General features: G+C 39.3%; 1 protein-coding gene across 2 annotated transcripts in view; it reads left to right on the forward strand.

Moving 5' to 3' along the window:
• LOC127811586 (apoptosis inhibitor 5-like protein API5) overlaps nucleotides 1-26,716 on the forward strand; it is a 49,774-nt gene that overhangs the window by 16,306 nt on the left and 6,752 nt on the right. For both annotated transcript variants that reach the window (XM_052351577.1, XM_052351576.1), the window contains exons 8-9: nucleotides 18,049-18,114; nucleotides 18,213-18,278. In XM_052351577.1, the coding sequence (XP_052207537.1) occupies nucleotides 18,049-18,114; nucleotides 18,213-18,278 (132 nt within the window). The remainder of the gene's footprint in view (nucleotides 1-18,048; nucleotides 18,115-18,212; nucleotides 18,279-26,716) is intronic.

A 26,716-nucleotide genomic window follows, 5' to 3' on the forward strand; every position in this document is an offset into this window, starting at 1 on the left:
ATTTAGGAGATCTAGGCGACTCCTAGAATCAGTTTTAGAGGCAATTCTAATCCATTGTAATTCTCGCAATTTAGATCTGCAGAAGTTGATCAATTTGTTAGGCAATTCTTAGCAGCAACGGAATTGATCGAACTTTTAGGAAGCGAATTATTAGAAGGCGATATATAAGCCAACCGATTCTCATGAAAGCTATTTAGAGCAAATCGGTTGTGTTTTCCGACACTTCTCAATGAATTCGAAGATTGCAACAAAAAGCGGTCTTAGCAACCAGTATCAAATTGAGGCAGAGTCATAGCAGTTGATACTCGACTACTACATTGTGACTTAGGTTACGGCTCGGAATTGTGGATTGTCAATCCACAGTGGGTGACGACGTTGACTGGCAATTGGTTGCGGAATTGACCGAGTCACAAGAGACGATTCAGGAAGCAGCAATAAAATTGATCAAGTACCTGAGTCAATCAATTTTAGGTGAAGTGATCAGATCGACCCATTTGGGTAACTATTCCAGAAGCAATTTAGCAAGCTGCGAGTTAAGCGATCTTGATTGATTCGGGTTGAGAGCAGTAACTGATCCTCTATTTTAGAGGTTGCTACATTGTGAGATTCAAGATATAGGCGATGTCAAGCCCTTGAATTAGGCCTGGCAATTTCAATAACTATAGAATGCAAGAATGAGGGAGAGAGATAGAAACAGAGAGAGAAAAGAGAGAGAAGGAAGGAAGGAAAGAGAGAGAGAGAGAGAATCAAGAAAGAGAGGAATTAATTATTCATTCAACCGATATCCCTCCACAATGCTATAGGTTCCTTTATATAAAACTTCTAGCCACTTTAGCAACAACTCTTCTAACTACTTAACAGCCTAACAAGTAGCCTAACAACAAGCTGTTATACAATCAACCCATTCCCGCTTATTAACCAACCAACTCCTTTAGTTAGACCCTAACAAGGTTAAATACCCTCCCAATTACAGTACTACCCTTAGGGTTGTGACATTCCCCTTCCCTTTAAACAATTCTTGTCCCAAAGAATTGACAGCGACGGCTATGGTTCAACCAATTCCTGCTTTCAATACTTGCTGCATCTTTCTCTCCTTCTTACTGTTTTGCTTTTCCTCTTTTGAGTAGTAGAAGTATGTAGTAGCATTCATAGCCTTTGGCAGTTCTGTCACTGTCTCAGCCTTTTCTTCAAACACTTCAGTCCATATAGAATGTAGCTATGATTCCTCCCCGATGATCATCTTGCACTCACCTGTTTCCTCATGGAAGACATTCTCTTCTTCTTCTTCCTTTTCCTCATCATAGCCCTCCATACACATCAGTTGTCTCTTACATTGATGGCCAGGACTATAATTGTCTACACACCTAAAGCATAGCTCTAGTTGTCTCCTTTTCTCTATCAGATTACCCTTAGTGCCATTATTATTGGAAGGTTCTTTGGCTGCCTCTTGATTAGGCCATGTAAGCAAAGACCTAGAGTTACCACTCCCATACTGCCTTGCTAATAGACTCGGCTCGTAGGGAATTTCATGCTTCTTAAAAATGGCCTCTAGTGTCACTTCTTGCAGCCTCGCTTTTTCTATAGCTTGCCTCACAAATGTGGGTGTCATCATTTTTAGCATGGGCCGCAGTTCCTCCCTCAACCCACTCATGAAGTTGGATACCAAGTACTGTTCGGTAAGCCCTAGCTGCACAGTGCACACCATGGACCTCAATTCCTCAAATCGGGCTTGGTATTCCATTACAGTCCCTTCTTGCTTCAATTTGCTGAATTCCTCCACTATATCTGCCATGCTCTTCTCCCTAAAACGCTCACATAACCCCTCTGCAAAATTTGCCCAACTTCCTTGCATTCCCTCATCTTGCACCCACCCTTGATACCAAGAGTCTGCTATCTCATTCAATAGGCTGCCGCTAGGTTGATCTTTTGATCTTCTGTAATCTTGAAGAACTGAAAAAACCTCTCGCATTTCCTTATCCACCACTGCGACTTCTTCCCCTCAAATGTCGGAATTTCCAATCTCGACGTAGGGACATGGTTGTGAGTCGTGGGTTGTGGATTCCTGCTTGTGTTTCTTGGACTGCAGGTTGCTCCACTTCTTCAAGAGTTCCTTGTGTCCCTAACCGATTGCCTTGATGCTGCAAAATCAGATCAGATGGCTGTCTTCGTGGGAATTTCGGAGACAACCAGAATTAGGACAGAGAGGACAACATGTTTAACATATTGTTGATCCTTTTCCCTTGCTACTCCATTGTTTCTTGACATTGTTCAATAGCTTCTTGCTACTTCTCCATCGCAGCTTGCATGGTTTCTCTCCATTCCTCTAGGTCTTCTCGCGTTTGGCGTATAGCATCTTGAGTATGGGTCATCTCGAATTCCATGGCTTCCAACTTGATCTCCAGCTGCTTCAATCGCGTACTCTTGGCCATGACACCTTGCTGCTCTATCGCACTGGTCCCTCAAAATTCGCTTATTGAATTGCGTACAGTAGTAGCCGATAGTCAATTGTCGGCTTCGCCTTCCTGTCTCAAGATCATTGCTAGTCCTTGCTTGCCTTTCAGTGCTGACCCAATCAAGAATGACCGATTCTTATATCAACGAAATTCGGCCTTTGGAACTACTGAGTTTGCCTCGCCTAGTCTTCCTCACACCGCATCAGACTGGAGTTCACCACCCTCGTTAGTCCTCCTATTCGTGTCTGATTCTCAAAGTCTTGACCCACCGGCCACCTTCTATTCTTTCAGCATCGGCCTCCAATTCCTCGGGTTGATGACTCCGTACACTTTCGATTCTTGAATCGGTGAACCCACCGACCACCTCCAATTCCCTAACAGACCGCGTCGCCAACTGTCCAGACGTTGGCTCTGATACCATTTTGTCAAGCCCTTGAATTAGGGCTGGCAATTTCAGTAACTATAGAATGTAAGAACGAGGGAGAGAGATAGAAACAGAGAGAAGTAAGGAAGGAAAGAGAGAGAGAGAGAGAATTAAGAGAGAGAGGAATTGATTATTTATTCAACCGATATCCCTCCACAATGCTGTAGGTTCCTTTATATAGAACCTCTAGCCACTTCAGCAACAACTCTTCTAACTACTTAACAGCCTAACAAGTAGCCTAACAATAGGCTGCTATACAATCAACCAATTCCCACCTATTAACCAACCAACTCCTTTAGTTAGACCCTAACTTTACAAGGTTAATACCCTCCCAATTATAGTACTACCCCTAGGGTTGTGACAGGTGATCACAGGAGATCGCTTCTTAAGAAGATCAAAAGCTATTTTTGGAAGGGCATGAATTGAGGAATGGTAGATGGGATAAGGATGAAGCAGCTGGAATCGAGGAAGGAGACGTTGGAGCTGGGGATGTTACAAACGCAGGAGGCAGTGACCCACAGTAGGGAGGACATTTTGGCCATAAGAGAGGGCATGCGAGAGGATCTAGCTACATCTTAAGATAGTATGCAGGGAGCATTGGAGAGGCATCGGGAGACGATGGATCAATACATCCAAAGGATCAACAACATGTTCAATATGCTGTCATTGATACCTCAATTCTGATTATCACTTGAATTTCCTCCCCAAGCAGTCTTTGATTTGATTGTGCCCAGCCATGGATGCTTCCTAGGCCCTCGGGAGTGTAGGAGACAGAGGAGTTACTAGTCATGGAATAAAAAATTTAGTTAAGAGGATCATCCTCTCGCACCCCCAATCACACCCCAATGCCAAGGTTGTAGATACCCTTGTTTGAAGGATCAAAGCCTAGGTGGTGGATCTGCCAGTGTGAAAGGTTTTTTCAGTTTTATAATGTGGCTGAGGGGTAGAAAATTAACCTGGCAGCAGGCTATCTAAACGATATGGCTGACTCTCGGTACCTAGGGTGGTCTAGGACTAGGAGAAAGGTTCGATGGGTTGATTTTGCTGAAGATTTGTGTGACCGTTTTTGGGGAGAAGAACATGATTGATGTGATTGAAGAGTTTAACAAATTAAGATAGGATGGATTAGTGGTGAGTATCTAATTAGATTTGAGGAATTAAGGTCTCTACTGTGGAACTCCTAGCCAGCTCTAACGGAGCAATACTCTGTATCCAATTTCATTAGTGGTTTGAAAGATGAATTGAGGCCTGTTGTCAAGATGATGATGCCTGCAACAATGAAACAAGTTGCTGAGAAGGCAAGGTTACAGGAGCTTACTCTAGAAGCAGTCTTCAAAAAGCACAGAATCCCATCGAGTAATAATCCTCCCACCAGTTAGCAGTTGGAAGGAAATCCTGAGGTTTACTCTAACCTTGGTACAGTAAAAAATTCTATGCCAGAGCAGAAGAGGCAGCTAGGATTGTGCTATAAATGTGGAGACAAATTTCATCCAGGCCACCAATGCAGAAGACTGTTACTGAACGTGGAAGAAGAAGAAGAAATTGCTAAGTGCAAGGTGATTACTGGGAAGAAGTTGCAGCAATTATTACATAAAGGGGCTTAGGAGTCACAGCTGCATTCTGTGCAAGTTGTTGAGTTTGAAGAAAGGACTGAGGTGGAGGAAGAAGATTCAAAGGCTGCAAACACTGCTACACTTCAACTCCTCAATGAGGAAAAGCAAAGGAGAAAGAAAGAGAGAAGGATACAACAAATAGTGAAAGCAGGGATTGGTTGAACTGTAGTCCATTGTTGCAAGTTCTGAGGGGCAAGAATTCTCTTAAGGCGGGGGGATTGTCACGACCCTAGGGGTAATCTAGTCATTACGCTATTAATACAGAAGCTGTGTTGTACCCTTCAATTAGTGCCGTGAACGATTGTACGTTTTCAGTTAGATATTATAACTGAGAAGGGCCTATAAATATGCTAATGTAGAGGATGAGAGGTAGGTTGAAAGTAATACAAAGTTTTTGCCTCTCTTTTCTCTCTCAATTCTCCCTCCTTTCAAATCCTCCTCTTGGTTCTTCTATAATTCTGGAAATTATCCAAGTCCCAGCCCCGGGACTTGACATTTACCTGCTGAAACATTTATTTGTATTTAATTTGTTTGTTTGTTTTTTTTTTTTTTTTTGGGGGGGGGGGGGGGTGTTAGTGGTTCTGAAAGATTATTTTGCTGATTGATGCAAAGCCTGAGGATGGGATGTAGAATTTGGCTTTAGGTTTTTCTGCATGAACACAAACATACAGCACAAGACACAGACATGAACATTTTCAAAAAAGTGGGAGGAGATACATTAATTAATAAAATAATTTTTTATTTTTTTAATGGCATAGTAAAGTATCAAAAACTATATTCCAAACTAATAAATATGCATTTAAAATTCATAAGCCAAAATTCCAAATGAATAACTCTAATCTAATTAGCAATCAATTCACAATCCAGTTGTCTTTGTCCCTCACAATCCAGCCAATATTTAAAGAGGTAGAGAATAAAAATGGAAAATGTATGAAAATTGAACTGTCATGTAATCAAAACACGGGAAAACAAAATAATCATGCCATTGCCAAGTCGGAAAATTGAAAAATAAAAAAGAAACCCTTATTTTTTAGTCTTCAAAGTGTCCGCATAGTGTCCTACACTCGTCCCCCCTTGTATCATTTTAAAAAATTTTAAGAAAGTGTAGGAGTTGCCATGTTGGAGCGTTTGATATGCTGCTACACCGGTGCAGCTGCCTCTAGGGAGTGTCCATGCTTTTTAGCTTGAAAGGCAATAATGAATATGGATTTTTACCTTTGGATGTAACACATATACATTTTGGTGTCTATTTATAACAACTTAAATGGCGACCCCAATCCTGACTTCTTGCTAGGTGGGATCAGCTATATGGATTGTTATATTCTATGAGGTCATTATATCTCATCTCATGCCTAAGGTACCCAAATATGCCTTGTGTGTGTCTTATAATTCTACCTTTAACTAAATAAGTTACACTTAGCTATCAATATAAATGGGTAGTTCCTACCACTTAAATAAAGGAAGGCACATGTTCCAGTCATCATATGGTGTATGCTGTTTGTTTTGATGGTCCAAGAGTTTCAAAGTTTTTAGCTGTATCATATGGTATTATAGTGGTGCGTGGTTATTGCTTGACATGTGGAAGAAGTTATCAAGCCTCCCAAGGGTCATCTTTTGGTTCATTTGTAGATTGTCACAGTGGTTATTCCCTAATCTGGTCTTGCTGTATACCATGTGGATGTTGGGTTTGGAATATGTTTGAATGTTAACCCAGTTTTTCTTACCTCTTATCTACATTAAGGCCTAATCATTTTAAGTACTAATAAAAGATATATTAAGAGCATTAAAATTGGATGATGTTCCCTATGAAGGATTGATACGTTAAAGGAAGAACAAATCTTCAGGATGAATCATTTTCCAAAGAAGAGTTGGACACTTTATGAATGTGCCTTGTAGCAAATGCACAGACAGTAAGTAGGTACTTCAATGTTTGTTGGGTACTTGGTCCAATCTTGTCCTATTATTTTTGAACTGTCTTGTCATCTGGACTTTATGGACACATTAGTGTCACTCATGTCTGTTGCAGATATTGCTTCTGGTTAATTTAGGCACTTTAGGATCACGTTATATATTTTCAATTATAGAAACTTATAACAAACTTTTACTCAGAACCACAATAAATTGTATAACAATTTAGATTTACGTTAATTAGTCGTCCTTTTTTAAAACTATAGGTTTTGATACGAACAATGTAAATGGAAGTTGAAAAATATTAGTGCTGCATACGGATTACATGACCAGACCCTTCTCTTATAGGGCTGGGAAATCTGTACATTTTGGAATATGCCAAAAGTAAACAGATTATACAATCAAGAATATTTACAAGATACAATAGGATCTTTCCCAAAAATGAGGATATGATTGTGAATTGAGGATATGATCAAATCCTGCAAGATATGGAAGCTTTCTGGATTTAGGAAGATTTGTAGGATTGCATAGTACTAGATTATTCAACACTTCCCCTCAAGATGGCTTGTGAATATCTTCCATGCCTATCTTGGCAATAATCCCATGGAAAGTTGTGCTGGTTAGGGCTTTAGTAAAGACATCCGCAAGCTGATTCTTGGATTGAACAAAAAGGATGCATAGCTGCCCTGTAGTGAGTTTCTCCTTGATGAAATGTCTATCTCTCTCAATATGTTTGGTCCTATCGTGCTGAACATGATTGTTGGCAATACTTATTGCTGCTTTGTTGTCACTATATAACATGATAGGCTTGTCATTGGTCAATCCAAGTTCTTCCAATACTTTTCTTATCCATAAGAGTTCACACACTCCTAGGGCCATAGCTTTGTATTCTGCACTTGATATAGCTACTACATTTTGTTTCTTACACCTCCATGTTTTTCTCCAACGAAGGTGTAATATCCTGATGTAAATTGCCTATCATCAAGGTATCCTGCCTAGTTAGCATTAGTAAAACCTTTGATGTTAAAATGCCTTTTATTTGAGGGCAATATACCTTTCCTCGGTGCAGTTTTCAAGTACCTTAGGATCCCAAATGGGTTGGAACCCAAATGTGGTAGACGGTGGCTGCCAAAGCCATCCTTTTAACACGACTCTGCCAAGAAGACCCTTTGGCTTGCCTCTGAATACACTTTAACGCCCTTGACAGTGTTGGCATTGTGCGGGAAAGGCCTAGCCAAGCCCTGATCTAGCATTGCTTGTTTCCACTGTGGATTGTTAATAGCTTGTCTCTAGCTAGATGGAACCACTACATAATCTATACGAGATAGGAAGGTTTTGTATGGGGTGGATAGAAAATCATAGGCAACATGATTGGATATAGGATGTTGTGTGCATTTTCTAATTCCTTTCCTACATACTATAGGGAGATGTAAGTCAGAATCAAGATTAGAAGTAGGAATCAGTGAGTTACTTGTGTTGCTATCAGGATCTGTTGAAGCCGGGATGTCCTTTTGGCTAGGTAGATTGTTGAGATTAGCCTAGCATTTGCAGGAGTAAGTCCTCAAGTTACCAGACTCTGTTGTTGGAGGAACTCGAGTACTCACCTCCTCAGTCAAATCGAATGTCTGTTGGCAATAGTTGAGTATCTTCTTCTAATTCTCGAGTGTCAACTTCTGGTGGTCGGATATCTCCTTCTGGTACTTGAGCATCAACCTCCAGTAGGTGAGTATTGCCCTCTTTCAATCAAGCATCTTCTTTTGATGATAGTCGAGTACTAATTGCAATATTGTCTGCAACGTTTGTTTTTGTTCCAATGGAAAACACATATGTTAGGTTTGTCTCCCCCTTTGCTGCTTGTCTCACACGAGTATCATGGGAGAGGGAAAAAGGTGGAGAGCCAAAGTAAGGAGTAGACTCATGAAAGGAAACATCGAGATTGACAAAGGCTTGACGAGTGGGAGAATGGTAGCATTTGTAGTCCTTTTCGGGTGGCAGAGTAACCAATGAAAACACGCTGTAGGGCACGAGGATCTAATTTGGTGAGATTGGGAGAATGGTTGCGAACAAAACGGGTACAACCAAATACTTTAGGTGGAATGGGGTAGGATGAGGAACCAAGGAGAAAGGTCTAAGGGGCTTTAAAATCAAGTGTCCGCAAGGGCATCCTATTGATGAGATAAGCAACTATAAAAACAACATCGCCCCAATAGGGTTTGGGTACCTGTATAGTAAATAGGAGGGATCGAGCAACTTCTAGTACATGTCAATTTTTCCTCTCATCCACTCCACTCTGAGTTGGGGTATCCACACAACTAGTGTGATGAATGATGCCTTTGTCCCTTAAGAATTCCTGAAAACCTCTTTCCTTGTATTCCAACCCATTGTCACTCCGCAATACTCAGATTTTGGCATTAAACTGAGTAGGCACCATGTGATAGAATGTTTGAAAACAGGTGCTGACTTCATTCTTAGATGTCATTAAGTATAGCCACGTTGTCCGACTACAACAATCAATGAAAGTGATGAACCATCTATATCCTGAAAGAGAAGTTACCTTGCTAGGTCCCCACACATTAGAATGCACAATATGGAATGGAGTGCTACTTTTATTATTATCTCTTGAAGGATAATTTGTTCTAGTGTGTTTGGAAAATTCACAAGGTTCACAAATAAAATCCTTGAGACTACACACTTTAGCTAAATTGGGAAATAATCTGCCAAGAACTGTAAAAGAAGGATGCCCCAACCGGTGATGCCATTGAATGATTTCTCGATGGCAGTGCTAGTAAATGCTGCAGGCATGGCTTGAGCAGTTGCTTGGGGAAATTTCTCTAGCATGTCTAGGCCATCTCTCAGTCTACCATAGCCAATTGTTCTCCTGGTGTTCAAGTCCTGGAAAACACAGTAGGTTGGGAAGAAAATGGCTTTACAATTAAAATTGAGGACAACTCAAGTGAAGGAGTGCAGTGTACAAACCCTTTTCCAGCAATAGGAGAGTGTGTGCCATCTGCTATTTTAACTTTATCCTTATTGGAACAAGGGTAGTAGGATGTATAAAGAGAGGCTAAACCTATTGTGTGTGCAGATGCACCTGAATCTATGATCTAGGCGCATTGTCCATGTTCAACAATATTGAGTGTAGATGAGAGAGCCTTACTAGGTTGGGCAAAATGAGAGTAGTACATAGTAGGGGATGGTGGGGGTAGCAGATGGTTCCACCTTCACCTTAGACATAAGCTGTTGAAGGAACGCCACTTCTTCATGAGTTAAAGTGGCTGCTCCTTTCACCTTTTGAGTCAGCCTTCACAAGAACAACTTCTGATATGTGAGCTTGAGCTCGTCCATCATTCCTTTTACCCTTTCCTTTGGTTGGTTTTCCATGTAGAAACCAACAGGTCTCCTTGGTATGCCTGGGTTTACCACATTACTCACACCTCACTTGTTCCTTAGTAGAACCAGGGAGTCTTTCATTGGATGATTTTACAGTCATGGCCGACCTACTGTTTGTAGTAGTAGGTGCAAGCATGACATGTCTGCAGCTTTCTTCCTGCTAAATGTAGAAGTAAGACTGCTTCAAGGAAGGGAATGGATCTTTACCAAGGATTTGAACCCTTGATCATATTCCAAATTAAATCTGGCCAAGAAATCAAAGATTCTCTCCTTCTCCATCAACTTCTGGATCTTTGTAGCATCACTGGGGCACTTAGCCTGGAAATCTTGGGAGTAATCAAGCTTCTGCCGCAGGAACATAGTATTGAACAACAGTTAATTCTTGTTTGATCTTGTGAATCTTCTTCCTGATTTCATAGATCTGGGCATCATTCCCAACTTGTGAGTATGTTTGTGCTACTGCACTCCATATTTTCCAGGCTGTGTCAAGTAGTAAATACCCTTTTGCTATGCTTGGCTGCATAGAGTTTAGCAGCCAAGACATGACCAGGGAATTCTTTAGTTCCCATTGTCTGAATTCAAATGAACTGGGTTTTGGTTTTGTACCTTTGACTTCGGTGATATATTCCTCCAGCCCTCTGGCTTTGATGAACAACTTACAAGAACAGGACCAAGCAAGATAGTTGCTTCCATCAAGCCTAACGAGATTGATTTACAGGGAAGGATTATCAGCAGGTGTGGCAGTCCGGGTTTTGGCTCTGGCTGAGCTTTCTCTCACTTCGGATGACTTGGTTTCCTCTGGCTGCGACATCTTTCTGTTGTTGTCTGTTTGTTTCAACTTGGCTCTTATACCATGTAGGATTTGATACGAACAATTTAAATAGAAGATGAAAAATATTATTGCTGCATACGGATTACATGACCAGACCTTTCTCTTATAGGGCTGGGAAATCTGTTCATTTAGGAATATGCCAAAAGTAAACAGATTATACAATCAAGAATATTTACAAGATACAATAGGATCTTTTCAAAAAATGAGGATACGATCAGATCTTGCAAGATATGGAAACTTTCTGGATTTAGGAAGATTTGTAGGATTGCATAGTGTGAAAACTGAATGTATTCTTCATTACTTCATACATACAAAATACAAGTCATCTTACAGGGATGAGGAATATACAACATAGGAAAGATTACAAAGGATAAGAAATAGGAAAGATTTAACTATACACAAATAGGAAGTGCCCTAAACACTATAGGAAAGTTTCCTAAACACTGATTTAGATATTTTCAAAGAACTGAAGATATGATTGTCTTCTAAACTGAGGACAATTTGACTAACAACTCTCTTTGAGATGCTAGCCAAAGCTTCCTTATTTCTTCCTTCAAGAATTAACACTCCCCCTCAAGTTGGTGAATGGATATCCACCATTTCTAGCTTGCATACCAACTTTTCAAATCTTTTAGTGGGCAACCCCTTTGTCAATAGATTAGCTAGCTGTTTTTCTGAGGGAACATAGGGTACACAATTCAGGCCAGCTTCTAACTTCTCCTTTATGAAGTGTCTGTCTATCTCCACATGCTTGGTTTTATCACGTTGCACAGGGTTATGTGCAATACTTATGGTTGATTTATTATCATAACACAACTTGATTGGCCCATAGCTAGCAATCTTTAGGTTTTCCAAGATAATTTTCAGCCACAACAATTCACACAGCCCTAGAGCCATGGCCTTGAATTTGGCCTTAGTGCTAGATCTAGCCACTGACACCAAATTCCCTCCTAGGAACACACAATAACCTATTGTGTAACGTCTACTAGTTAAAGATTCTGCATAATCTTCATCCGTATATCTTGTAATATTCAAGTCATTTCTTGGTTGGAACAAAATCCCTTTTCCTGGTGTAATTTTCAGATAACAAAGGATTCTCCTTATAGCTTGCATATGTTCTTCTGTTGGACTATGCATGAATTGACTCATCAGGCTAACAACAAATACAATATCTGGTCGAGTGTGTGACAAAAAGATCAGTCATCCCACCTATCTTTGATATCTTCCTTTGTCCACCGGCAGACAATTAGAATTTTTCCCCAACTTCTTGTTGGGTTCTACTAGGGTACCTCCTCCTTTACCTCCTAGGAATCCTATTTCCTTTAACAAATCCAATATATACTTCCTTTGTGATAGAAAAATCCCCCCTTTAGAATAGGCCACCTCTATTCCCAAAAAATACTTAAGTGCGCCAAGATCTTTGATCTCAAATTTTTTAGAAAGGCTCCTTAAGTTGTTTATGCTCTTCAAAATCATTTCCGATCACAATAATGCCATCTACATAGACCATCAAAGGTGTTACCCTTCCCTCCTTTGAATGTTTAATGAAGAGAGTATGATCTTCTCTACTTTGATGATATCCTATCTGTTTCATAGCCTTAGAGAGCCTAGCAAACCATGCCCTCAATGACTGTTTATGCCCATAGAGTGCCTTCTTTAGTTTACATACCTTTCTTGAAATTCCTTTGTCAAATCCTGGTGGTGGCTCCATAAATACTTCTTTTTCTAAGTCTCCATGCGAAAAAGCATTCTTGACATCAAATTGCTACAAAGGTCTCTAGGTAATCAATGCTGTAGGTTTGGCTATACCCTTTAGCAAATCGAGCCATGTACTTTTCTAAAGTGCCATCTGCATTACACTATAGGTTAAAGAGCCACCTGCAGCCCACAAGTCTAATTCCCTTTGGTCTAGACACCATTTCCCAAGTTTGACTCTTTTCCAAGGCTCTCATCTCCTCCTGCATTACTTGTGTCCAATTTTGATCCTTTAAAGCCTCATCAATTGTCTTAGGAATAACAATGGTATCTAGAGAGGTCAAGAAACTTCTATGTTTTGGGGACAGATGATGATAAGAGATATAGTTGGCCAATGGATGATGTGTACAACTCTTGATTCATTTTCTAATAGTAATAGGTAGATCCAAGTCATTAGGAACAAAATTAGAAAAACTAGAGGGATAAGTGATTTCAATACCTGAACTTGGGGTGGATGTTAGTCCAAGTGGAGGATTTGGAATAAGCTGTGTTCTTCTCTTGAAGAGATAAGGGGAACTTTTAAACCTGATCGGGGAGGACAACATTGACAGTGGTTGTGCTTCTTTTGGTTCTGGTCTGCCCTGTTCACCGAGGAAGAAGTAGATGAGTCAGGGACAACTCTTGTTTTGGTCTCTGGGTGTAACTTAAGAGGCAACTCCAAGATAGGAAGACCACCACCTTTGTCACCACTAGGAACATTCTTCCCCTAGTGACTAGGACTAGAGGACCTAAAGAATGATTGAGTTTCAACAAATGTAACATTTTTGGGCACATGGAATTTTCTAGTGGGAGGATGATAACATTTGTAGCCTTTTTGAGTAGGGCAATAACCAAGAAAAATGCACTTAAGTGCTCGAGGGTCAATCTTATCCTTGTGATGCTTAGAAATATGGACAAAAGAGACACAACCAAAGACTTTTAAAGGAAGGGAGGTATGAAGACCAACATCAGGAAAATAGGAGGATAGGCACTGGAATGGACTTTGATGATTTAGGAGCTTAGAAGGAACTCGATTGATCAGATATGCAGTAGTTAAAATTGCTTCTCCCCAAAAAAGTTTAGGAACATAATGGTGAAGTCGAAGAGCGCTAGTAACATTCAGTAGATGTCGCATTTTCTTTTCGGCCACCCTATTTTGTTGAGGAGTATCTACACAAGATGACTTATGGACAATCCCTTCCTGCTGGAAAAATTGGTGCAAGTAGTGATTAAAATAGTTTCTTGCATTATCAGTACTGAATCGTTTAATGTGGGATCCGAATTGGGTAGAAATCATCTTATCGAATATAGGCAAAATAATGCTAATAGCATCCTTATGTCATGTACCTAGGGCTAAGAAGAGTTGTACCATGGCTGTTTAGGCTTGGGGGGGGGGGGAGGGGGGGGGGGGGGGGGTTGTACCTTTGTAGTTATAACAAAATTGTTCTAGAAGGTAGAGATGGCCAGGTCATTGTACGGAGGGAATCATTTAGTTGTTGTTGTAATCAATATATAAGGCCTTATTCAGCCTTATCCAAATCAATGAAAATATCAATAGAAAACTTTCCAGAATTTCTCCCAAACACACTCTCAATCTTTCTCCTTCTCACTCTCTATTCTTTTAATTCTCCCTATACTTCTTCTCAATTTCCTCCTTTATTTCTTATCCAAATTCTCACTAAAACAATGAGAATTCATTGTCAAACTTGGAGGTCTGACACCATATCCTTTAAGAGATATACCCAAGTGTTTCTTGTACAATCATTAATGAAAGATATGAACCATCTAGCCCCAGAACAATTAAGGATTTTAGATGGCCCCCAAACATCAGAATGTATAAAAGAAAATGGTATAGAAGACAATTTATTGCTAATAGGATAAGAAACTCTATGATGCTTAGAAAATTCACACAGATCACAATGAAGATCAGTGACACTTAAACCTCTAAATAAAGTAGGAAACATAGACTGCAACAAACTAAAAGGTGGATGTCCTAAATGATAATGCTGAAGCCATATCTCAGTCATAGGAGTAGGTTGTGATGAACAAGCAAGGATAAGCCGATCCCCTTTAGTGAAAACATTGTTTTTCTTCAAGTAGTATAGCCTATTCCGTTCCTCAACAGCACCAATCATCTTCGCGTGTCTAGTGCCTGAAGCTCACATGTATGAGGAAAGTAAATAACAAGGCAATTAAGGTCTTTGGTGAGTTGATGAACAGAGATTAAATTATTAGAAAGATTAGGAATATGAAGAACCTGCTGAATAGGTAATGAAGAATTGAGAATAACATTGCCTTGACTTGCTATAGGAATTGTATTACCATTGGCTACTATTATTTTTTTGGAAACACTCATTAGTTTATAGGATTCAAACACATTTAGGTCATAGGACATATGATCAATAGCTCCTGAGTCTAGGATCCATAAATCATTCCTAATAGTATTCGAGGCAGTAAAAGATTCAGAATGAAAACAAGTACCTGCTGGCGCTAGTGAGTAGGTGCCATCTTGAATGGTTTTCAGAAAGCTTTTTAGCTTACTGATTTCATCAGCATTTAGTTGACTTGACCATATTTGCCTTCTTAGTGATGGTTTCCTCCTCGTTTATATTATAAGCTTGTACTTGATTTTTGGATTGTAGATTCCTAAAACCACTTATCTTATTAAGAACTGCCTCTTTTCCATGTAACTGGAAACATGTTTTCCTGGTATTCTTAGATTTCTTGCAAAATGAACACCACAAACCTTCTCGGTTTTGTGCTCTAGGATGTGGATCATTCCTTCCCTGCTGAGACTTGAACCGAGAGCCATCCATCTTGTTAGTTACCATTGCTGATCCCTCAAGTCCTTCTATATTCCTCACTACTAATTGTAGAAGACACTTCATGAAGTGATGGAGGTTTTTCTCTTCCAAGAACCTACACTCTCACTTGATCATACTTTAGCATTAAGACCAGCTAAAAACTCCACAATTTTGTCCCGCTCAAATATAAAAGTAAGGGTGGCTGCATCTTCATTACACACCATCTTAATATCCTGATAATGATCTAATTCAAGCCAATATCCATTCATCTTATTGTAATACTAAGTGACTATCAAAGACCCTTGCTTCGTGCTACTTATCTTTGTTTTAATTTCAAAGATTATAGAAACATGTTGTACCTTAGAATAAGTACATTTTATAGTGTCCCAAATCTCCTTAGCAAAAGATAAGAATATATAATTCTAACTTACCTCAGGATGCATTTAACTCCAAAGCCGAGACATAATCATTGAATCCAAATATCCCATGCAGGAAAAACTAGATCCAAGGTCTTGGGGGCTGGCTCGGTCACATGAGCTATCTTCCCTCGACCTTTCAAGAATGTTCGCACAAGTTGAGACCACTGTAGATAATTTTTACCATCGAGGTGATAGGAATGATGCATTCCTGGTAATTCACTGGTTGAGGTGTTTCCCATAGGTGGATGAAATGGAAAAACATCTCCTTTTGTCATAGGAGGACTGATTTTTGAAATTTTTGACATGGTAAAGGAGATTAATGGCTGATACGCTAAAATCAAACCAAAAACAATACTGTGGTAATGAAGGCACATAGTCGTTTGACCGGATTAAGAAGATAATGAAGGCAGATCACTATGGCTCTGATACCATGTGAAAGCTGAATGTTTTCTTCATTACTTCATACGTACAAAATACAAGTCCTCTTATAGGGATGAGGAATATACAACATAGGAAAGATTACAAAGGATAAGCAATAGGAAAGATTTAACTATACACAAATAGGAAGTTTCCTAAACACCATTGGAAAGTTTCCTAAACATTGATTTAGAAATTTCCAAAGACCTGAAGATATGATTGGCTTCTAAACTAAGGACAGTTTGACTAACAACTCTCTTTGAGATGCTAGCCAAAGTTTCCTTATTTCTTCCTTCAAGAATCATCACACAGTACTAGATTATTCAACAAAAACTTTTTAAGAATTTTTAATTCCAAAACCTTTTATTGACAGACTTTTTGAATATATTAAGAATTTAAGATTGCTTAATCAAATTGATTTTAGAATATGTTTTTTCATGTATGACTATGCAATATATGAATTATTATTTGACTTTCCTTGTTTCCTGTTCTAATTTTTCAAAAGTTGTCAAGACGGTGTGCCTTTATCTTGCATTTGCATCCTTGCTTGTTGGGCATAAGGTTTGAAATGCTAATTATCTTTCCTTATTGGGTTGGATAATTGAAGCTATAGCGATGGTTTGGAATGAGTTTGTGAAGTGTATTGAGTTTCAAATTAATTTTTCTATGCTGAGGAGTTTGATTTTGGTTTTGACCCCATGTCTTTGGATGTGGTCTTCTATTTGTTTTAGCCATCTAGGATAAGGATGTGGCGGATGAATGCTTCTTCCCTTTCTCTTATTGGTGTTGTAAAGTTCCCTTGGTTTGGATGTAACTTGCATTAGAAAAATTAATTCATTGGCAAGATAGTTTAGGCATTCTCAGTGACAATCAATTGCCTAGGAATTGGCAACAAACGGCTAGTGAATTGGCATGCATTGGGGGGGGGATCATTTGTTGTGTACTTATTTTATCTAGTTAGTGCTTGATTGGTGCTTTATTTGTGAAAGGAGTGGTGAGTTTGTTACTTATCTTTTGCTTCATTGTTGTTTTTTCAGTCTCAGGGTGGTGATTTTGACTATCTACAAAAACTGAGGAAAATTAAAATTTGTTCTTTTGTGGGTTCCAGTTATCTAGATTGCATCAATTTACTTTCCTTAGAGAAAACTCAATTTTGAGTTTTCCCAGTTTTCACAAAACTCAGTTTTCACCATTGAGAATACTCTTGACCAAAATATCTATTACTCTGATCACAGAATTCCTGTAAGACTTTAGAAAGCGAAGAAATGAGATGTCTTAATACCAAAATTGATGTAGCAGTATAGAAGAAGAAAAATAGGGGAAGAAGAGAAGATGAAGAGAGGAGAAATAGGGAGAGATGATAGAATTAGGGAAGGAGAAGGCAAACTAAGATTGGTGAAGAGAAAGAGCTCAGAGATATAAAAGAGAAGACTGGAGAATTAGGGAAAGAAAGTACCTAGTGCAGAAATAATGAGGGGGAAGTATCAATACTCCATATTCAATTCGAGTAGTTTACTATTCTTTATGAATCAATAATCATTACAAAGACTCCAGCAAGAAATAAATAAATAAATAAATAAATAATCATTACAATGAACTTATGTTTATTGGCAACAAACCTAGTTCTAACACAAACAAAAAAAGAAAAGACATAACTATTCAATGCTTAATCTTATTGGGAGAAAAAATCCTAAACAATTCTCGTTTCTAATCTTAATAAAATTTCAATTCATGATCTCCATCAAGCTCTTTATTGGTTGACAGAGGATATCTTGTTTTCTTTCTCTGCAGTTTTTTAGATGAGTTGTCTGTGCATGCCACATAGGCTTCTATTCTTTTGCTTTGCTTCCTTTTATACAATGTTTCCTCCCTTTTTGGTGGTTTCTCTTTAATGTTTGTGCTAGTTGTAAAAAATTCACAAAATTATGTCATGTAGGTAACATTTCTTTTTTTTTTTTTTTTTCTCTTTCTTTCTTTCTTTCTTTTTTTTTTTTTTGGCTGGATAACATCTTTTCTCTATATTTGTGTGGATTATATAACCCCTGTAACTGCAGGTTTCTGATGGTGATCACATTGACAGATTAATATCTTGCCTACATATGGCTCTTCCTCTTTTTATGGTAAAAACTATATTGCCAAATGTGTCCTTTCAGCTCAATAGATAGTACAGTTATAAGTCCACCTTAACTTTTTGTTTATTATTGCTCTTTATTTCCAGAGGGGTGCATCAAGCAGCCGATTTCTCATCTATTTGAACAAACATATCTTACCTGTTTTTGATAAGGTAATTTTTGCTTTTTCTCAGAGATTTTATGCAATAGTGAATTTGTAATTGCCCTACAATTATGTATTTGAGACCCATATTGGTTAACCTATTCTTTTGACGCATCTGATCTCTTGAATTACTGACATGACTAATCTTGTGCTTTCCCTGATATGGATATCCAAATTTTTGCTCTATGTCCAATTGCTGGTACCCCAAAACTTATTGGGAACGTGTTCCTTTTGTCTCTCTGCTTCTCCTCAGTTGATAAGGAGGACCTTACACTCTCTTAATTTTCTCTTTGAGTATAAGCCTATCATCCTCCTCCTTGTCTTCATCATATCTTTTTGCATCAAGTCTTGACTAACCCTGTTCTCTGCATTGAATTCTAGTTCTATATATAGGGAGCTTGTCATCTGATCTAATGCCATAAGTTTTACTGTCTAGCTTGAGGTTTTCTTCTTTCAATTTTGGATCAGAGGTTTCTTTTGGTGTTGAGCAATGGGATTGGGACTGACATTTATTCTATCCTCTGCTTCCATCTGAATTATTTTTCCTTCTTTGTGAACCAGTTGGGATGACAGCTGCAAATTCCATTTGTCCTTTGGTATTAAGATCTTGTGCTCTGTTGAGATTCCCTCCTGTTTCTCTCCACTATCTGATCCCTTTCACCTACTAGTGGGAATCAGTCAAACCTGCTTTCTGTCTTTTTACTCAAATTCCCTACTTGCCAGTTTGCCACACATCCTCTAGATTTGTGTCAATTCTCCTTGCTGGAAATTGCATGGTCTCTCCAGCATGGTTAATCTGTCTCTGGGTTGCATGGTATGTGACGTGTGTCCAGCATGGAAATTGCCAGTTTTCTTGTATCTTGTGTGTTTCCAGCTTGGTTAATCAACTTAACCTGTCTTTGGTTTGCATGGTGTGTGACGTGTGTCCAGCATGGAAATTGCCAGTTTTCTTGTTTCTTGTGTGTTTCCAGCTTGGTTAATCAACTTAACCTGTCTCTGGGTTGCATGGTGTGTGACGTGTGTCCAGCATGGGAATTGCCAGTTTTTCTTGTTTCTTATTGTCATGACCCCAAGGGAAGTAGTTGTAATTGTATTGGAGTTGTTAGTTGTAGTTAGTTAATGTGTTAGTTGATTAGTTGGTTAATAACTGAATGGTTATAAACAGCCTATAAATAGGTTGTAGGTTAGAGAATAAGGGTTATCAACGGATTGAATGAAGCATTATGTTTTTCCTCCCACTATTCTCTCTCCCTCTATACGTCTAAAACCTTTCCTTTCCTCCTCCATTTCTCCTTTTTGTTATGTTTTCTCCCTCCAATTCTGTTTTTTCTTCTTCAATTTCCTATTCAAACCCTAATGAACCCTAGGGTCGTGACAATTGGTATCTGAGCCGATCAATTCTTGGCTGTGATTTCAGCAATTCTTGTTCTAAGCATTCAAGCGAAATTCATTTTTTGCTGATTTTCGGCGCTTCTTTGCGAATTAATTTCCAACAATTCTTGGTGCAATTCTTGGCCATCATTCCTGCGAATTCTCTTAGCAGTTAACTCCAGCGTTCTATGCAGCAACACAAGGCCTGGTGAATTTCAACAATCATTGGTGGTGATTCCGGCATTGCTTGGCAGTTAGGTATGGGATATGAAGCAGCGATTCTAGTAATTCGGGTGAACTCAAGGATTGACATCAAAGCCGATGGTACTCCTGCTATTGGCCGATGATTGGGTAAGAAGTGGGTGTAGGCTAGGGCAACCGTGTTCCTAGCAATCTTGAAGCCGTAACAAACTGAATGCAGAATTGGAGGACCGTTGATCTGTAGGCAAGCAAGGGCAAGTGACTTTTGGGAATCTTGGAGGCGAAGCAAGAGATTCAGTGCCCAGAAGCGATTTCCACAAGCGGTTTGGATTTGAGGATCGTATCACTCTCGGTTCAAATTTTGCAAGTGAAATAGAAGGTGATTCCCAGTTAATCCTGAGCGATTCTAGCATAACAGTATCAAATCGAGGCATATCCATAGTAGCAATTCTGAAGCAAGGACACCAGTGGTGATCAAAGGCGGATTTCAACGGAAGTCGGACAAGAGAATTTCGGTGATTCTGGAAATTGGACGGTGATTGGGTGATTCCAGGACGATTCTAAAGCAAGGACAAATTGTTGTTTGTTGTTTCAGAGGTGAATTTTAAGGATTGGAATTGTGGAGATGGAGAAGAGATTCTAGGAGAAAGCCGCTAATCTTAGTAAAAAATTGGATGATTTAATGATTCTGATTTCACTGAGATTCCATATCAGTTTACCAGAGGAATTTTTTCCAAGATCCACTGTAGAACCCATTCCAGCAGGAGCTAGAATCCTACCCAAGACCTCCAATCTGCAAGAAGTGGATGAACTACCTGCAAAGGATCGGATGGGAACCGAGAGTTGCAACGAAGAATTCAATAACCTAACGCAACAAGAGTTTGTCATAAATTATAAGGTCAGATTTGAGGAATTGAAAGCGTTAGTGCTCAATTCCCATCCAACCTTGACCGAGTCTTATTTTGTATTAAGATTCATTAATGGTTTCAACGATATGCTGAGGCCTATGATGAAAATGTTCTGTCCTACTACGGTGGAACAAGCGGCAAAGAAGGTGAGGCTACAATAATTGGCATTGGAAGTCATTTATAGAAAGCATGGGATGCCTCTTAGAAGTTATCTTAAGAGTAGTCAATAGAACACAGGTATTTCTACGGCTACTCCCAGTTTACAACAAGAAGTTGATGAATTTCCTGCAATGGATCAAGAAATTTTGGAAGTAAACGATAATCCTAATAAGGAGATCTCTATGGAAGATGGGGAAGTAAAAGATGTTGTGAATTCGAGAAGGGATATGATCACAACAACTGTGGATTTTGAAGAATTCAAGTTTGTTTCTCTTGAAAAAGGGGTACTACTCCAACACCTGATGACAATACAAAGCTAGTTTTTGAGGATATATAGAATAGAGCCAAAGAGGAGGAGGAAAAAGCAGTTAAATAATGTTAATGTATGACAAAAGATTTTGTTTGTTTTTAGGCACTACCAAGGAAATCATAGCAGATGATATTGTGAGAGATTTCTTAGCCGCTGAAGAGGCAGAAGAGTTGGTGCTAATTCTAGTAGAGAAAAATGAAGGCGGTACTTCAAAAGAGCTTGAAATACCTGTTGAACAATGAGATGTTGTTTCCTCTCTTATTCATCAGATAAAGCTAAGAAGGAGAAAGAAAAAGAGGCCAAGGCAAGTAAGAGAAAAGAACAAGAAAAGACAGAAGAATTCAGATTGTGAAAGCTGGAATTGGATGAAGAACAAGGTTAGTAGCTGCAAGTTCTTAGGGACAAGAACCCTTTTAAGGAAGGGGGGGGGGGGGGGGGGGGGGGAATGTCATGACCCCAAGGGTTGTACTGGAGTTGTTAGTTGTAGTTGTAGTTACTTGATTTGGTTAGTGTGTTGGTTGATTAGTTGGTTAATAACTGAATGGTTGTAAACAGCCTATAAATAGGCTGTAGGTTAGAGAATAAGGGCTATCAACGGATTGAATGAAACATTCTGTTTTTCCTCCCACTCTTCTCTCTCCCTCTGTACGTCTAAACCTTTCCTTTCCTCCATTTCTCCTAAACCTTTCCTTTCCTCCTCCATTTCTCCTTCTTTCTGTTCTGTTTTCTCCCTCCAATTCTGTTCTTTCTTCTTCAATTTCCTATTCAAACCCTAGTAAACCCTAGGGTCACGACACTTGTGTGTTTCCAGCATGATTAATCAACTTAACCTGTCTTTGGCTTGCATGGTGTGTCCAGCATGGAAATTGCCAGCTTGTCCTGTTTCTTGTTAAAATTCTGGCTATGGTTTCTGTAAACAACTCATTATTATGTTCCTCACCAGTCTTCCAATAAAATTTTGAACCAATTGATGGTTGAATTGCAAGCCCTTGGCTCTTCAACTTGGCCCAGAAGTAGTTCTGATTTTCCATGCTTTGGGCAATCTGCAAATGTATGATCTGGATTGTAACAAGCCTATAATTTTTTCCTGGGATAATTATTATATGTATTTTACAGATGTTTGAGTAGTGGAGCATGACTATGCATGGAATGATGACTTTGGAAGTGTATAGAGGCTTGGATGAGGAATAGTTAAGCTAATAGTCAACTAGAGCCTTGTCGGCCAACATTCAAGTTGCAGCCAACTAGGAGGTTGACTATAAGGATTAGAAAGTCTGGATGTCTCCTGTTGAATATTGATATCAAGAGGATAGTCGACTAAGAATTGGTATGGAAGGTTGATAGTATAGTCAAATTTTGGTTGACTATGGAATTGATTGTAGGACAACAGATTTTCACCAAGACCAACTTTAGGAGGGTATAGTAGACTCCGATATCACCTGCTGTTTCTATCATGCAAAATTTGGGGAATGAACCTGAGGTAAGTTTTGAGGTCCTTTCTATATAAAAAAAAAAAAAAAGTTTAGAGGCCATTCTGATGGACTTTATGGATGAGATTAAACACATAATTTTAATATGTTATCACATTATAAAATTATAACATATAGGCATCAGTAAATGATGATGATTAAGATTTTTGGTGAATTAAGGAGTGATTAAATCATGAGCCAATATGGTTACTTGGGGACTAGATGGTGACTATTATGTGCCTAAGTATTAGAGACTTAGTAGCCTTTATGAAATTTTGGAGGCCCTTCACATGTATATAGGCATGGGTAAATATGAGTTATAGCTTAACTGATGTCTATGTATTTGCACAATAGATAAAAGCTGAAAAATGAGTATTAGCTTTTCAATCAACCAATACCTTTTTACAACCTCCAGCTTTTGTAAAAATTGAAGAAAAGAGGTGTCATGACCCTAGGGGTAAGCAAGTATTTTTGCCGAGAAAGATAACCACTTGTGTTAGTTAGCTGGGGTGGTTAAGCAATTAGGAGGTTAGGAGGTTAAAGGGTTAGGAGGATGGGAGCTAACTGTACAGCAGACCAGCCCTTTTCTGTTATATCAGTTAGGAGGCATGCTCTATATAAAGCCTGTAGGTATGTGGAACTAGGTATCAGAGATAATACCGAGTTTCTTCCTCCTCTTTCAATCATCTCTCTTATCTTTCTCTCGTTCTCTCTTTCTCCCTTTTTTCTCATTCTATTTGTTTCTTCCTAAATTCATATATTATTTCTCGGAGTTCAGCTCGAGTTCCCAAAATTGCCCAGCCCTCAATCTAAGGGCGTGTCAAGTGGTATTAGAGCCATCGTTTCCCGGTGATTTTGTCTGTGAAGTAATTCCGACTATTTCGGGTGATATTCCATTGATTTTCGACCAATAACCTCCAGGACCGATTAGGTCATAAGAGGTTAACGAGAAGTCTTGGGCTTTCGACTTCTTTGGTTCGAGTGTTAATTTTTGCCAATGTGCAGTGAAATCCCAAGATTGCAACAGAAAACAATCCTCGGTTGAGGAAAGGGTGATGACGAACATGTAGGCGTGACTCAAATTGAGCAATCCGTTTTGACCTAGATTTTGGTGGATTCCGTTTGAGACGAAATTAGGATGGTAGAACTTGAAGCCGCTAAGGAGGCGGATTATGTTTACCGGAACCAATTCCAATTTTCGAGGGAATCCTTAGAAGCTAATCAAGAAGCTGTTACAGAGGTGAATTCTCAAGAATTGAACTATGGAATGGCCGAAGGACTGCTTGGAGGTGCACCGTCAGGGGAGAAATCACTCAAGGAGGAATGGGCTGAAACAAGAAATCAATTCGCTATCCTTAAATGGAAGCTGGATGACTTGTTGATTCTATTTTCACAAAAATTTCAGCTTTCACAAATAAAGGAAAGCTCTAGATCCACTATAGGACCAATTCGAGCAAGCATTGTAAGCTTTAGATCCATGGAGCCAGCTCTCAGCATACCTAAAGCTTCCAGTTTGCAGATAGAGGATGAGTTAGCATTACATCAGGTCGGAGAGGAGAGGTGCAGTGAAGAATTCAATAATCTAAAGAGAGAAGGCTTTGTAAGGGATTATAATGTCAGGTTTGAGGAATTGAAAGCGTTGCTGCTCAAATCCCATCTGACCTTGAATGAGTCTTATTTTGTATCCAAATTCATTAATGGTCTTAACGATTTGCTGAGACCTATGGTGAATATGTTTTGTTCTACTACTATTGAACAAGCAGCGGAGAAGGCGAGGCTGCAAGAATTGGCATTGGAAGCCATTTACAAAACGCATGGGCTGCCGCTGAAAAGTTATCTTAAGAGCAGCTCGCAAGTTTGTGACGGACCACAAGTAGCGAAAGGAGTTTTGATTGAACAATCCGGTCCAAAACAATTTTATAATGGCTCTAAGGAAGTTGATACTAAAGCTGATAAGCGTGGACAGGCAATCAATGAGGACTCACACTAAAGAAAAGAACTGGAGGCTGAGGGCAAGAATGGTTCTAAGGAAGCAGATTCTAAGAGTATTGCTTGCCTTTGGTTTTGGAAAAAAATGAGTCGTCACGGGTTAAGATAATTCCAACCGAAGAAAATCTCCCTACTGTTTTGAGCAATTTTTATCTTGGGCAATATGACAGTAAGCAATAGAACGTAAGAGAAGATAGGACAAAACTTAGGAGGAGAAAGAAAGGAAGGGAAAAGAGGAGAAGAATAAATCAGATTGTGAAGGTTGGAATTGGATGAAGAACGGGGTTAGCAGCTGCAAGTTCTTGGGGACAAGAACTCTCTCGAGGAGGGGGAATTGTCATGACCCTAGGGGTAAACAAGTATTTTTTCCGGGAAAGATAACCATTTGTGTTAGTTAGCTGGGGTGGTTAAGAGGTTGGGAGGTTGAAGGGTTAGGAGGTTGGGAGCTAACTGTACAACAAACCAACCCTTTTCTGTTATATCAGTTAGGAGGCAGGCTCTATATAAAGCCTGCAGGTTTGTGGAACTAGGTATCAGAGATAATACAGAGTTTCTTCCTCCTCTTTCAACCATCTCTCATATCTTTCTCTCATTCTCTCTTGTTCTCTCTTTCTCCTGTTTTCCTCATTCTATATGTTTCTTCCTAAATTCATATCTTCTTTCTAGAATTCCACTCAAATTCCCAAAATTGCCCAACCCTCAATCTGAGGGCACGTCAAGGGGGAGGGGATTGGTGTATGTGCTAAGGGTTTATTGGCTAGTAAAAAAGGAGATTGTGCAAGTGTTTGTGATATTAATTGTCCTGCCAAAATGGAGAATATATAGATATGGGCACAACTGGTCTCTCTCTCTCTCTCTCTCTATATATATATATATATGTTTTGATAAATGCTGAAGAGGGTTGTACAGAGGACAATTCTTTTAATGGGATTGGATAAATGAAAAATGGACAGAAAAGGTTAGAAGAAAGGCTGAATTGGTTAGTTAAAGGCTGCTTAAAGCTGAGTTCGGACTGATATAGAGGCTGCAAAAGAGGATATACTGGTTGAGTTGTTCTGAAATGAGGATTTTCCCTTGAAAGTTGGTTAGCCTGGAAAAGTCTGAGGAGAAAGGCTGCAACCATTGAGGTGTTAACCTCTGAAACACATTAGGGGCTATATAAGGGCTGAACCTGGGAGAGTTGTAAGTTTTCCTCCCAGCCTTGTGATGTGTGCTTGGGAGGAGCCTTGTGTGAGTGTGTGTTGTGTTGTTGTGATTGGTGCAATGAGCTAGTTTGTGTTTGTGACTGTGAGAGCTTGTGCAGCTTGTTGAAAGTGTGCTCAGTGAGTTGTTGGAGCTGACACCTTTCTGTGATGAGCCAGCTTGTTTGCTGAGCTTGTGGCATTGAGCTTTAGGTGCCAAGAGCTTGTTGTGAGCAAGTGTTACCATGGGAGTTAGCTGTGGTTGAGGATTGTTCTAGCTGCCTGTGGTAAGATCATTCGTCCTTACATGTGCATAGCATGAGTATCTTGGTACTTTACATATTGGCTTGTGATGCATGTGTTATGCCCACAATTATGAGCTTGCAAACTGTTCTGGGTTGATGTAGATGGGACCAGGGCTTTGACATGAAGCCTCTCTACGGTGGTTTGGATATTTAGGCATGTGCTGCTCAGGAATGGGGGGTTTGTTGACCATAGGATGAAGATACTGTCACCTTCTTCACTGTGGGGGCGTACCCAAATGATACTAGTAATGTTTTGATGCATTGACATGGCTTGTACGTGCATGTGATTTTACTGAGCTCTTGTAGCTCATGCTTTGCATGATTTACATTCCACAAATGATTCCCATCTGTCTGCTCTGCAGTCTAAACTTACAACCACAAAATGAGTTTTCAAAACATCAGTCAGGATATGTGGAAGGAATAAAAAAACACAATTGAGTCCAACTACAATTCCAACAAATATAGTTACTTTTTTCTGTATGTTGAATATCTTTTATGTAACCATTATTATGGCTTTAATGATATATTTATGCAAAATCAGTTTATATTTTTATA

Source organism: Diospyros lotus, chromosome 10 (assembly GCF_014633365.1).
Source record: "Diospyros lotus cultivar Yz01 chromosome 10, ASM1463336v1, whole genome shotgun sequence".
Classification (NCBI taxonomy): Eukaryota; Viridiplantae; Streptophyta; class Magnoliopsida; order Ericales; family Ebenaceae; genus Diospyros; species Diospyros lotus.